Genomic DNA, 14,044 nt, shown 5'->3' with positions numbered 1-14,044 from the left:
TTTTGGGGAAGAAGCCTCTACATATAAACCTATGTACAAGTGTGTATATTTTGATTTCTTTCTTTTTTGTATACATATTCAAAAATCATTTGATCAGCTGGACTTTTGTGTGTTGGCTGCTATGTAATTCATGAACAAACACAGTAGGGTAGATTTACTTAATATTTAAAGAAAAGATTGTATAGTATATTTGTTTTGTAACAAGTTTCTGTAAATATATAAAAAAAATAATTTATACAGTTATTTATAAGAAAAACGTGTCAGACTCATCTTTTTTTGCCCCCATTTACTCGCACAACAAAGACAAACTCAAAAGTTTCCTCCAATTCAGTTTTATTATATACTGTACATAAAACAAAAGACAGGCTGCTCACAAGAAAAGATGGGTATCGATCAATCGCCACATGCTGGACTACATGTTGATCACTCTGGACAGCTTCTGCACTCTGTTGAGCAGGAGATCGCCTTTCTTTATGGTTTCTTGGTACTGCCAGTTCTTACTATCAGGTCTGGGAGAGAAAAAAGGACAAGTAATGCACAGTTATATCAAACAGGGATTTAAATGATTAAAAGACACATTTAGGTCTTCACCTGTTGGTTTCCACAATCTCATTGACTTTGTCGATCTTGCAATGTAAACGTCCAGCAGCGATAAATCGTGACAGCTCCCTTGGGAAAGGAAAAGAGCAAAGTGAGTGAAGAAAATATGTTTATGTAAGTTTTAGTATAGAAGTTTATGTGAACGTGGGAGCGTACTGGTCGATGAACTCTGTGCTGACTCCAAACGCTTCGGCCATGTATCCCAGCGTGAGGGAGCGGTAGGATTCCAGCAACTGGCTGTAGGCCAGGATGCGCATCTCTCGAACATAGTAACGGTAATGAGGAGCAAACAACCAGTCTTGCTTCATCTCCTGTTCCACTCGAGCTACAGAAGAGAAACAGATGGAACATCTAACAATCACATTTTTAAACAATGACAGAAGACTAGGAGAAGTGCTTTCAATAAACACTGCAAATGATACAGCTTACAGCGTCTTAAAGTGGAGAGAGGCTAGTTAAGCAATAACATTCTCTTAAGTGAGTGACGTGTGAAGGCCAAGTATGGTAGACCATACTCAGAATTTGTCCTCTGCATTTAACCCATCCAAGTCCACACACACACACACACACACACACACACACACACAAACACGGAGCAGTAGGCAGCCATTTGCTCAAGGGCACCCCAGTCTTTTCATGCCTGTATTGAGAATCAAACCCATGACAGTCTTAACTTTCTAACCATTAGGCTCCACTGTTATTTTACTCACCCAATGATTGGAAGAATACAGAATAACGGCACTCGTAGAGAGAGAAGAGGTACTGACGGACGGCAGGTAAACTGTGCAACACCTCCAAGATCTCGGCACCTTTAATCACCTGAAAGAAAGCCAGAGATTCCAGGGCTTATTTCTATTAGATTGAATTGTATCTGTATAAGGTTTTAGCCATATAACACTTGAAACGCTTAATACAGGAAGCCCTTTGTTAGCAGACTACTTTATGAATTGCACACTTGCTTTTTAATGAATAAAAAAAAAAGGATCTCTTATGTGGAGCTAAAGCACTTTGTGTTGCTCTGGATAAGTGTTTGTTAAATGCATTAAATGTACATTTATAGATGTGATTCAATAAAGCTGGGGTTTTCAATCTGGGGTATAAGGAGCCTCAAAAGGGTGCTAGTTAAAAGGTCTAAGGTAAAATCGAGGAAAAATATTTTTAGGGCTGTCAAATTTCAAGTTTTAAAGGAACACTCCACCGTTTTTTAAATAGGGCTTATTCACCTTCTTTCCTACATTTAGATAGGTGGGCAAATGCATTTTTGTCTCAGTGCATGTATTGTTTTAGTTTGACAGGGTCGGCGCTAGCTTAGCTTAGCATAATGAATGGAATCCTTTGTTGCCAGCTAGCATGTCCTGAGTAAAAGTGATATAAAAAACAAAAAAAACCACCTAATTACTTCTTGTGGCCTGCGTATTCACAACGAGTACAAATAGTGATGTAGATTTACACTAGGCGATTTCCTAGGCAGATATTGACATATATTAAGGACTATATTAGGGGGAAGCACAGGCGAAGCACTGCTACTTGGGCGTGATCTCTGAGCCCAAGTAGCAGTGCTTCGCCTGTGCTTCCCCCTAATATAGACCTAAGTCAATATATGCATAGGAAACCGCCTAGTGTTAATCTGCATCGCTATTTGTACTCGTTGTGAATACGCAGGCCACAAGAAGTAATTAGGTGTTTTTTTTTTTTTTTTATATCACTTTTACTCAGGACATGCTAGCTGGCAACAAAGGACTCTATTCATTATGCTAAGCTAAGCTAGCGCCGACCCTGTCAAACTAAAACAATACATGCACTGAGACAAAAATGCATTTGCCCACCTATCTAAATGTAGGAAAGAAGGTGAATAAGCCCTATTTAAAAAAACGGTGGAGTGTTCCTTAAACTCAAATTAAAAGTTTAACGTGCTGATTTTTAAAACTTTTAGAGAATTTCATATTACCGTTTCATTGTGCTTTCTAAAGACTAGTCTTAAATCATGAAATTAACCATAATTCTCCTGGCAGCCATAGTGTATAACATTAAGAAATCAACGAAAATAAAATTAGAATTAGTATTTGTAAGAGTTTCATCACTACCTTTTAATAAATTGAACTGAAAATATTTATCTTTAGCTATATAGGCCAACAGCTATTTTAATATTCAGTGATAATCAAATAGCAAATTAATTTTGCAAGCAACATAAAATAAAAATCACTCCTTTTTCTCACAGTATAAATTGGTCATGTTATGCTCACCGACTAGAGGCTGCATTTATTTGATGAAAAAAAGTTAAAACAGTAATATTGTGAAATATTATTACAATTTAAAATGACTGCTTCATAATATATTGCAAAATGTAATTTATTCCTGTGATGGCAAAGCTGAATTTAAGCATCATTACTTCAGAGTCACATGATACTTCAGAAATCATTCAAATATGCTGATTTGCTGCTCAAGAAAAAATTCTAATTATTATCAATGTTGATGAATAGAAAGTTCAAAAGAATCGCATTTATTTGAAAAATTATACATGTATTAACTGTAACTTTTGGTTAATTTAATGAATCCTTGCTGAATTATAGTATTACATAAATAAATAAATTCTTACAGACCCCAACTGGCTTTTCTGGAAAAATATAACATTATAGCCCAAAGCAGGACTTTAATCACATTTGTAAAAATCCATCAGCACAACATTTAGGCCAGATCTTACCTTCTCTCTCAGGTCAGGCCTCTTCAGTGCGATCATACACACATACACAGTGTACGTAACAAACGTCTTGTAGTCCATAAGCTCATACGAGGTGAATGTGGAGACCGTGTCCAGAAAGAGCTCCGCTGCCTGCTTGAAATCCCGAATGGCCACACAGTAGAGACCCTGATACACCTTCAGACGATTCCTCCGGTCCCAGTCACCACCTTCTTCAATCAGACTGTTCAAGCATGCAAAGTTCATGTGTCAGGCCAACATTTCAGCTCGAGATGCATTTGTTCATTAAAAAGAAGTATGCGCTCTATACCACACCTTTTGGCTTTCTCAGTGTTGCGGGTTATGAGGTCGTTGTCCATATAAAACAGGCCGATCCTCAGCAGGTAGAAAACAATATCTAAGCGATGACCAAGAGCAACAGTCTTGTCATAGGTCTTCCTGAAGGCAGTCAGGGCCCCTTCCTAAATGAACGGCAGAGAAACATAATCAGTGCTAAAGATGAAGATGAAATAGTGTAAGAATCAATACAGCAAAGCTGAACAGATAGAAAGCAGGACAATGAATGTACAAATGCAACATGCCGATGAACAGATGTTTTTTTTAAGAAATTAATACTTTTATTCTAGCCTGGTTAAAACCAGACCATTCTCAGTAGTAACTGAGTTATGGTCTGGCAAAGCTTCATTAATAACTCATTTCCAAAGGGGCGTCACCAACGGACGTCGCTCAAATGCCTCTGGGCACAACTGGATAGACCTAAAACGTCCCAATTCGCCTAAGTTACACTACGCCATAAAAGTACATACTCTTTTTGTGAAGTAAATGTATTTACTTTTGAATGTGTAGCAAAAAAGTAGGCAAGCTTTGGGACATACAGTACTACTTCGTCATCTTTATCGGACGGATCTGTCGCGTGCGTCCTGCCCTGTCAATCATCTTGTCATAGTTAAAATCCTCTATTAAATCTAATTTAATTTCCTACCGTTTCGGAGAGAAATGTAGTAGCACGTTCATCTGCCAGTGGGTCTTTCATGGAGACTGCCCTTATGTGTTTGCGATTTAAATATAATAATGCATTTTAAAAGTTGAACAAAAGTCGCTCAAATGCCTCTGGGCGCAATTGGATAGACCTAAAACCAATCAGAGCGATCGCCATTGTGTAAAGCTGCCCCAACGTTTCTGATTGGTGCCGCGATTTCGACAGATTAGAAATGGGCTTGAATGAGCTCTTTGCCAGACTACTCGCAGAGCAAATCTAAATTTGCCGGAAGTTGTCTGGATTTTCCCAGGCTACTTTTATTCATCAAGCATGCATTGAATTGATCAAAAGTGACAGTAAAGACATATATAATGTTCCAAAAGATTTCTATTTCAAATAAATAGTAAGAGATTAAGAAGCACAACTGTTTTCAACATTGAGAAGAAATGTTTCTAGAGCACCAAATCATCATTTTAGAAGGATTTCTGAAGGACACTGAAGATGCTGAAAAATCAGCTTTGCCATCACAGGAATAAATTACACTTTAAAATATATTACTAATAAAATATTACCATTTTTACTGTATGCTTGATCAAATAAATGCAGCCTTGATGAGCTTCTGTTTAACTTTTTTTTAAAAATCTTATCAACCCCAAACTTTAAAATGATGTGTATATGTAATTCAGGTCTAAAAATGAATTATACTTAACAGAAAATGCAGTCCACAGTTCTTTCAGGAATTGTTCAAATCATCATCATCATCGCTGTGTGAATTTTTACCTTGTCACCGATGCGTATGAGATATTCAGCCCTGGCCATCATGGCATCCCGGATCTCACTCTCGCCGAGGTTCTTCTCGGCATCTTCCAAAACATCATCCAGCCGTTTCAGCTCGTCCTCATTTTCTTTCTTCATCTTACTCAACAGATCCGTGTCCGCCTGCCATTTCAGATCTTTGCACAGAGCTTCATAGTATGGGGCCATATCTACAAAATAGAGCATCACACCATCACCATATGCACATTTTAGGAGTTTCAATTATATAATACACCCAATTCTTAAGGAAATGCATTCAAAAGAGAAACAGAGAAACAATGATCTAGACCAAGGGTTTTCAATCTTTTAGATGTCACGAACCTCCAAATATGATTTTTACTTATTTAATCTATTTAAATTAAATGTACTTTAACTGAACTTACTTATAAATAACTAATATTGTATTCCACTTTAATCACACCTACATAAATGTATACAATTATAGTGTTTGTTGGCAAAAACGAATGATTTGATAGCAGTTCGCAAAAGGATAATATATTTTAAATACAGGAATATGTCGATTAAAATTTTCGATAGCATGTAGTGTCACTACAGAAAAAAATAGCCTACCTTTCAAAAAATCATCTAAAAATTGTGTAAACAGAGTGTCAATCGGCCCTGGATTAACGTATATTATAAAATAGCAATTAAGAACATTAATAAACGACATTCAAAAGTGCCAGAAGAAATGTATAACCAACAAATACAGTAGCAGCTAATTAGCTAGTGTGCTAACTTAGATTAGCCTGTCAACCAGCTAAACCACAAATGAGAGGGAAACGATAAAGCTCGTGCACGAAACAGCTGAATATATCGCAGTAGTACAGAAACTCTGTAATATATTTGCTAAACGAGCAGCATGTGTGAGTGAATGAACTCACTGTTGAGTTTGATGGCGTCCATCAGCTCGCTCTTCACTTCAGCATCCTGTTTGTGAGTCAGTAAAAACTTCAGCTGAGCTATTCTCAGATTGGGGTTTTTAGGTAAACCCTCTTCCTCCAGGTTTTCCAACGGCATATTTGCAGAGTTAAAAAAATGACTACAGAACAACGGGAGAATATGTTACGGCTGGGAGTGATAGCGATGAACTAGTATTGGCAACGATGACTAGGGGGAAATCTAAACAAAAAAAATCGGCACATTCACTTCCTCCTGCTTGAGACAACGAGGCAGGGTAAAGACCGTCAATCGAAGTCAAACAACGTAACAACAAACAAAAATCACACTGCCCCCGTCTGGTTGTATGATATATTGCATCTACAATTGTAAAAAAGAGGGTTTTATTATTTTTAATCAAATGTATTTATTTTTTTACACTGTTTTTCTTTCTTTTGACTTTTCCACATACTCCCTTGCGGCCCCCTTGGGGTCCTTGGGCACCAGTTTGAAACCCCCTGATTTTTAGACTCAAGTTCACAGCCTTTCAATGTTCAATATTCATACAAAATGATACATTGCACACATTTAAAATAAAGCTATTTTATTCTGGACAAATCCTTCATTTTTATATAGCTAGAGGTATTTTTAGAAGACAAAATGTGACGAGTCATCACAGAGTCAAAAATTAATCAAAATCCTCCTAAAACTGCCTAACGGAGATGACTCTGTATTTATTGAAGAGAAGCTGTCGTGCTTCATGGACACAAAACAAGAATATAAGCATGAAGAGCATACTGAAGGAACTGGTAGGAACATTTTACTAGCTATGTAGTCTAATGATTATATTACCAGAACTTTGTAATAGATGAAATCTGAACTATTCTAGGATGATAAAGAATCTCGTTATTTAAACAAAATCATAATGAAGATACGTATTGCTGGATCATGTCTCTGTGAACTATTTTCTCAATTTCTTTCAACTAAGTGCAGAGTTAAACTCTTAACCAAAGTTTACTCATTTACTCAGAATGTGGCTGTGTGTCATTCTTGAACTAAAGAAAACCCCTCAGTGCTCGTTGTGAAGTATCGACATGTTGAATGTAGTCAGTGAACACTGTGGCTATCATTTCAGGTTGGCGGGAAAGCGCTTGTCTTTATCATTGTGCTTGGTTTGGGTGGATCATTTCAGAATGGATTTCACCTCACAGCGATCAGCTCTCCGTCTCCAGTGCGCACTTGTATTTCTATTTATTTTGTCACTGTTATTACATTAAGAGTGCAGGTTACATTTTATTTTAAAGTGTCCTTGTTAGTGCCACTCTTGGTGAAATATGGTTCAGTGGAGTTCTATATAGAACCCTCGGGTTCTTGACTCAATTTTTAAGAACTCTTTATGCCAAGAAGGTTCTACATCTCTTAAAAATTATTATTTTTTGCAGTGATGCCAGCATGATAGAAGAACAGTTCCCCAGTTGAGTTCCCCAACTTTTTCAAGAACATTTAAATCTATGAAAATGGAATGGAACCTTTAAAGGGATAGTTCACCCAAAAATGAAAATCTTGTCATCATTTACTCACCCTCATGTTGTTCCAAACCTGTATGAGTTTCTCTCTTCTGCTGAACACACAAAAAAAGATATTTTGAAGAGCATTGGTAACTGTTCAACAGAAGAAAGAAACTCATATAGGTTCAAAAGGTTCTTTATAGAGTAATTAAATGTTCTTCACAATAAGAAAAACATGGTTTGTTTAAGAACTTTTCACTGAAAGGTTCTTTGGGGAACCCAACATGGTTCTATGACTATGAAAACCCCCTTTTGGAACCTTAATTTTAAAGGTTATTAAAGGTTCTTCATGGAACCATTGATGCCAATAAAGAACCTTTATTTTTTAAAGTGTAAGGATAAATGTCTTTAATTATTGCATACTTTCAGGTTATTTAATTTTTTTTTTCTAGTGATGTGTGCTTACAAGCTGCTCAATTCATAAAATGTATTCAAAATAAAAATAATTTAAAACAAAATTAATAAATGAACACCCATAAAATGAAGCGAACGACAGAACCCTTTAAGTTTCTTTATAAAAAGTGATCAGTTGACTTAACTTAAAAAAGTGAGGGAACGGCGTTGACTTACAATTATTAAGTAAATAAACTTCATGCGTAATAGTACAAAATTAGGTTAAGTGGAATTTTTCAAATACACATTAAGTTTATTAGGCTAGGCTACTTAATAATTTTAAGACAACAGGGTTCCTTACTTTTTTTTAAGTCAAATCAACTGATTAGTTTTTACAGTTTACTTTTAAGATGTAATTACACATATAAGTAGGGTTCATTAACAACATTACTTACTATATGGTGAGGGATAGGGTTTGGTTTAGTTGCTTGTAATTATGCATAATTTACCATTACTATTTCTATAGCAAGTAGATGTAACATGTAACAAAGACACTTTAAGATAGTGTTACCATATAAAATTATACAACATTTTAAGTATCAATTATTTTTCTATTGCCTGTTGCCATCTAGGCCAATCAATTCAGGATTTGTGTTGAATCTGTGTGCCCACAGTACATTCAGAGCTTTATTAACAGCAGCTGGATGCATCACTATGGAGATGTCCCAGGAGAGAAGACCATCACCTTTATCTGGTCTGCTGTGGTGGCTCTATACGCTTTTGGCGGTCTCGTTGGCTCCATATCTGTCCGATACTTAACCAGTCGTCTGGGAAGGTTAATGTCACCCATCCTCATCACCTTTCTCCATTCTGACTTTTAACTTGTGATAAGTAGCATTATCATATCACTGGCAAAATATTTTCAGGGTAAAAAAAAAAAGGATGCTCATTTACTGTTCACATTCTTCTTTCAGAAAAGGAGCCATGCTGTTGAACAGTGCCATCGCAGTTGTGGCCACAGTAATCATGTACATTAGCAAACCTGCATACTCATTTGAGTTGATCCTTGTAGCACGCTTCCTAATTGGATTCGGAGCAGGTATGTCAGACTGTATTATAAATAATATCTAAGATGTAGCTTAATAATAATTATAGCATGGTCTGGGTGAATACTCCTGATAAGAGGACAACTAGTATTTAAACCGTCAGACGTAACCAGGGAAACCAAGTTATTGTTTGTAAAAACTTTAGATTTCGATTGTAAAACTAATTAAAATATAAACTAATGTTTTAAAAATGTGTTATTTGGCAAGTGACCATAGTATAAGCGGGTTAATGCTCTTCGAGGTGTCCATTGTCAGGTATTAATGGACTTCGGCGGAGGCAACCGTCCGCGAATACCTGACAACGGACAACGCGTCGGACATTAACCCTTATGTGAAGTGTATTGTGATTTGCTTTCGCTCTTTGTTGGAAGGATTAGGTTTGAATGTCCATACCATCTACCTTGGTGAGAGTTCACCAAAGAAAATCAGAGGCATGGTGACACTCACAGCCGCTACCTTTTTGTCCCTTGGTAAACTGGCAGGACAATTTGCTGGCCTCCGGTAATAATTAAGTATTAAAGTTGCTATGAAACAGAAGAGTAACCTGAGAAATGGATTAAAGTCTGCATGAAATGAAAGTTGCATAGGATTTTCATCCCTTTTGTGACGGCTTCTTGAACAAGAACAAAAGGGCGGGATTTTTGTCCATCAGGAATTAATTGGATTGTTGGCTCACTATTGGTCGATCGCATGTGAGTGCCAGGTTGCCCCGCCCTCGCCCCAGTAAACACGTCATCAGAGAAGAATAGAGATGTTGCTGCAAGAGGTAGCGGAAGATATTTTGATTATAGATTATGAGGATGAATTAAAAAAAGTAACGATGTGCATGGATAAATCGGCTATGTTCCTTAAAAAATTCGATTTCATGATGACTAATGAAAAAATAAACAAACAAACAAACAAAAAGTAGGACGAGGCTTGGTTCTATTGTTGATTGGATGGAGGCAGATCTTAATGCGAGCTTGAAGTCGATTGTAAGAAAGAGGCGGGGTTTAAGAAAACAAAGTTTAATTTCACCGAAACATTGAGTTATGACTTTTTGATTGAGAATAACAAACATGCTAAATTGTTCACAATAACATTAGCATAAAAAAAATAGATTTTCATTTCATGCCTACTTTAATGTTTGATTTAATTTACGTGGCTTCTGGAAACTAATCTTTTCATTATCAATATTTTTTTTGAATTGCTCTAAGATTCTCATTTCATTCACAGGGAAATTCTTGGCCGTGAAGAGTGGTGGAACATCCTGTTGTGCGTCCCGACGTTTTTTTGCGTGGTTCAGTTGGCAGTCTTGCCATTCTTCCCTGATGCTCCACGATATATTCTGATAGAGAAGGGCAACGCTGAACAGTGCAAAAAGGGTGCATTACATTTAACCAAATAAATGCAATTTTATGTAGCTGACGAACCTCTTGTATGTCACTGCAACAACCTTTTGTGTTAAATCACGGATATGTGTTTCCATCGGCAGCACTGCAGTGTCTATGGGGACCGGGAGATTATAAATTGGAGATAGAGGAGATGATAGAAGAGCAGGCCGTCATTGGAGAGGAGCACAATAAGAGTCTGATGGATCTTCTGAGAGCCAAACACTTGCGCTGGCAGATCTTTTCCCTGCTGGTCATAAACGGATGCATCCAGTTCAGCGGCGTCTCTGCTGTAAATCATTTAGCTTTTATCGTCATATTGTGCTTCTATATATAGAAATGTGTTCTGATTCAAAAGTGACCAAGTTTTCCTATGTCATTGTGTTGTCAAAAAGTATCCAAGACATCCTTTAATGGTTACAGAAAAATGGTTACAGGTACCTTGTGAAAATGTGATCTTTTACCCTTCTCGTTCATAGATCACCGTCTTCTCTTTCAATATCTTTTTGGAAGCGGGAATTCCAGTGGACAAGATCCGTTATGTCACTCTGGGCATAGGAGCATCAGAAGTTCTTGTCTCCATAACCTGTGTAAGTTCCAGAGAAGCACACATGAAAGTGTGTGATTAGGATCATTTTTCATTAAGGAACATCATAAATCACCTTTTTTTAACAGTGTTTCTGCTTGTGTGCATGTTTAGGGCCTGTTCATTGAGAGTGTGGGGAGGAGAGCCTTGATGTGGAGAGGGTTTGGGGGAATGTCAGCCATTATGGCATTAATCACAGTCACCCTGTACCTAAAGGTGAGTTTCATTCATTTAACAGCCCACAGCAAGCACCGAACAGACCTTTATCATCTCATCTCTATTTCACCTGCAGGAATACAGCTTTGTGATTCCATACATCACAGTCATCCTCATTTTCCTCTTCATTATTTTCTACGGAGGAGGCCCAGGTAAAGCTATTTGCATATTTATATGACATTTAGTTTTTGTTTTTTTTATTTGATTGGTCGGTTGGCATTTCAAAAGTGCTGTTATAACAATTAAATATAAGGGGAAGTTCACATAGAGAATTTTTGGCATTTCACTGCGCTACATTTTCATTGCTTTCTATGTAAACACGGGCTCGACGAAAATTGAAAATTGTAGCGCTCAAGGTAAAAGAAGCTTTTAATAAATGCATCTCTAGACCTTGCGTTTTTGTTTTAATTCCACTATCTGCGTCTCGTGTTTTAAATTGCGTTCTGTGTGAATGGCCCCTAAGTTATGGAATTCTATTTATTGAATTGTTATTTTGGCAGCTTTGGAATTCCATTAGGGGCCATTAATATGAATGCATTTTTACATTTCACTGAACAGCATCTCCATTAGTTTTTAAATGTACTACATGGATGCTTGACAGTTGGGCTCATGTATCGAAAACAGCATTCTTTGTGTGATATTGTTTAAGATAAGAACATATTGGTTATAAACTGACTAGTCAATGCAAACAACTCAAACCAGTTTGCTCTGACCAGCTGGAACAGTCATATCGCTCGCCAATGAGATCTTCATCCAGTCATACCGCCCAGCTGCGTTTGTGTTTACCGGCTTCCTGCGCTGGCTGGGATTCACCATGCTTGGATTCATCTTCCCATTCCTTATTGTAAGTCCATCAACTAAGCAATACCACAAAAATATGCACCTTTAGCAATGTTTGTGGATTCAGCCACTTCATTAATGTTAAAATATATAGTAAAGTGTGTGTGCTCCACAAATGCAGCATTATTAAATGTCATTGCTATTACTGTAGATGTTTCATTAATGGTTCACTTTTGCCATCATAATTAAAGCCATTTATTATGGCTTTATTGTGATTCTCTCAAAGTCTGTCTCCTCTTTATTTTATACAGTCACAAAAGACAAACTAAAATACAGAATGATTCTTTTATGTGCCCTATTATATGTCTTCTTCCTGAACAATGTGTAATACCAGGTTTTCATCACACCTTGCTCCTATGAAAGCCACTCTGCTGTCTGTTGCTGCACTTTAACAAAAGGCCACATTTCTCATCCATGTTTCTGCAGGCCGCTCTGAAGTCTCTGAGCTTTGTTCTCTTCTCCTGCGTCTGTCTGATAGCTGCTCTCTACGTCTTCTTCATCCTTCCTGAAACAAAAGGCAAAACTCCACTTGAAATTTCCCAAGAGTTTAAGAACATCAGAGCGTGTGGATCCTCCAAAGAAGATGCCATGTGCTTAGAGACTAAGCTTTAAAGTTGCCATATTGATTTAAATATGGATGAATGTGGACTGGCATTACTTTAACATCATATTTATTTATCTATCAACATTATATTTATAAAGACTGTTTAGTTAATATTATAAGAAAGTGATGCTGTACAGTCAGCTGGATGGATGTTCTTGGATTTATTTGATTAGACACGCGATAATGGCCGGATGACTGTATGTTATCCACCTTAACGCATGGCTACTTAACAATAAATAAATAAATGCACTTGATTCTAGACTAGTTTTTTAATGAATAAAAAATTTTGAAATACAAAACTTGTTCTGCTATTTGATCTGCGTGTTTTATTGCCACTCAAAACACTGTGAAACTTCAGGACCTTTTAATTCTAGTTTCTTTTCTTTCTTTCTCAATGACTGAAAAATGTCTAACTACATAAGGTAATGTCGAGAGTAACCCATGTTTATTTCTTAAATGTTCATTAACCAGCCAATCAAATATTATAATGTCAATACAATCTCTGAAGAGCTAAGTGAGGTTAACCCCATTGTATCGGCCCACCTAGGTAATTTCGCACCCTGTAAAGGTTTAGCACAGACTCTTATCAGTCCCAGACAGACTGTACGGGGCATCCCAGCCTCATTAGCAGTTTAATAGGTACTGTGTGAACTTCGTAGACCAATAATGATTGACATAACTAGAAGCTTTATCACCGCCTCAGCTGTTTCACAGGATTAACTGGAGGAATAATTTAACTGACTATCAATGATTATGGACATCCCACATTATAGGAACTACTTTTTTATTAACATGTTCTACATGGGAATGACCCATTTCTAGTTAGAAACTAGTGAGGAGATTCAAATAGGCACAGGTTTTGACACAGAATCTCACAGACCCAAAGTCAATCATGTTGATACTTGTTACTAATATACACTGTCAGAAATAAGGGTACAGTAGAAGTCCATTTCTGTCCCCCTAGGTACAATCTACACTAAAGTTAAAGACCTCAAGTTAAATATATGTACCTTTTTAAGGGTCAAAAAGCATTAAAAGGTACATATATGTACTGTTTCTTTTAAAGGTTAAGGACCAATATTGTACCCTTGAGGATACAGCCCCAGTGACACCCCTAAAGGTACAATTATGTACTTTATTTTCTTAGAGTGTACCTAATAGACCTGATATGTAGTTTACACAATACAGCATCACATGTATATATTACTTTATTATATATTTTGGTGTTTCTTCAGATTTTGCTAGGTTTTTCATTCAAGTCATACTGGATGAAAGAGTCTGATAAATAAAAAAAAAAATAATTAAATGAAATGAAAAATGAGTGTTTACATAATTTTAAATGTGCAGTCTATTCAAAATTTCATATTCAGATTTCATAATTGAAATCTAAAAAATATATTTATGTATAATTTCTCAAATGTATACACACACACACACACACACACACACACA

At 36.7% G+C, this 14,044-nt stretch overlaps 2 protein-coding genes across 2 annotated transcripts; one reads left to right on the top strand and one right to left on the bottom strand.

Moving 5' to 3' along the window:
• Positions 1 to 278: 278 nt before the first annotated feature.
• Positions 279 to 6,330, bottom strand: psmd6 (proteasome 26S subunit, non-ATPase 6). Its single transcript, XM_081357532.1, has 8 exons — positions 5,975 to 6,330; positions 5,058 to 5,263; positions 3,614 to 3,759; positions 3,302 to 3,521; positions 1,311 to 1,419; positions 757 to 925; positions 592 to 669; positions 279 to 509 (listed from the first exon to the last, which is right to left on the bottom strand). The coding sequence occupies exons 1-8, from the start codon at positions 6,108 to 6,110 to the stop codon at positions 413 to 415; spliced, it is 1,161 nt and encodes a 386-aa protein (XP_081213658.1). The 5' UTR covers positions 6,111 to 6,330; the 3' UTR covers positions 279 to 412.
• Positions 6,331 to 6,754: 424 nt separating this feature from the next.
• On the top strand, positions 6,755 to 12,600 carry slc2a9l1 (solute carrier family 2 member 9, like 1; the record flags this gene model as incomplete). Its single annotated transcript, XM_081357675.1, has 12 exons — positions 6,755 to 6,778; positions 7,105 to 7,200; positions 8,545 to 8,705; positions 8,845 to 8,969; positions 9,348 to 9,477; positions 10,192 to 10,340; positions 10,451 to 10,638; positions 10,826 to 10,936; positions 11,047 to 11,148; positions 11,225 to 11,300; positions 11,865 to 11,992; positions 12,415 to 12,600. The coding sequence occupies 12 exons, from the start codon at positions 6,755 to 6,757 to the stop codon at positions 12,598 to 12,600; spliced, it is 1,476 nt and encodes a 491-aa protein (XP_081213801.1).
• Between the last annotated feature and the right edge of the window lie 1,444 nt (positions 12,601 to 14,044).

Source organism: Scardinius erythrophthalmus (assembly GCF_964197995.2).
Source record: "Scardinius erythrophthalmus genome assembly, chromosome: 25".
NCBI lineage: Eukaryota > Metazoa > Chordata > Actinopteri > Cypriniformes > Leuciscidae > Scardinius > Scardinius erythrophthalmus.
The sequence above is the reverse complement of the archived record's forward strand: the minus strand, read 5'-3'. Positions and strand labels throughout refer to the sequence as shown.

Bases quoted from the DNA above. Each gene is read 5' to 3' on its own strand.
- psmd6 (XM_081357532.1), bottom strand. From the start codon at position 6,110: ATGCCGTTGGAAAACCTGGAGGAAGAGGGTTTACCTAAAAACCCCAAT. The intron at 1,420-3,301 runs GTAAGATCTGGC...GCTTTCTTTCAG, and splicing joins GGCCTGACCTGAGAGAGAAG to GTGATTAAAGGTGCCGAGAT. The intron at 670-756 runs GTACGCTCCCAC...TCCTTTCCCAAG, and splicing joins AGCACAGAGTTCATCGACCA to GGAGCTGTCACGATTTATCG.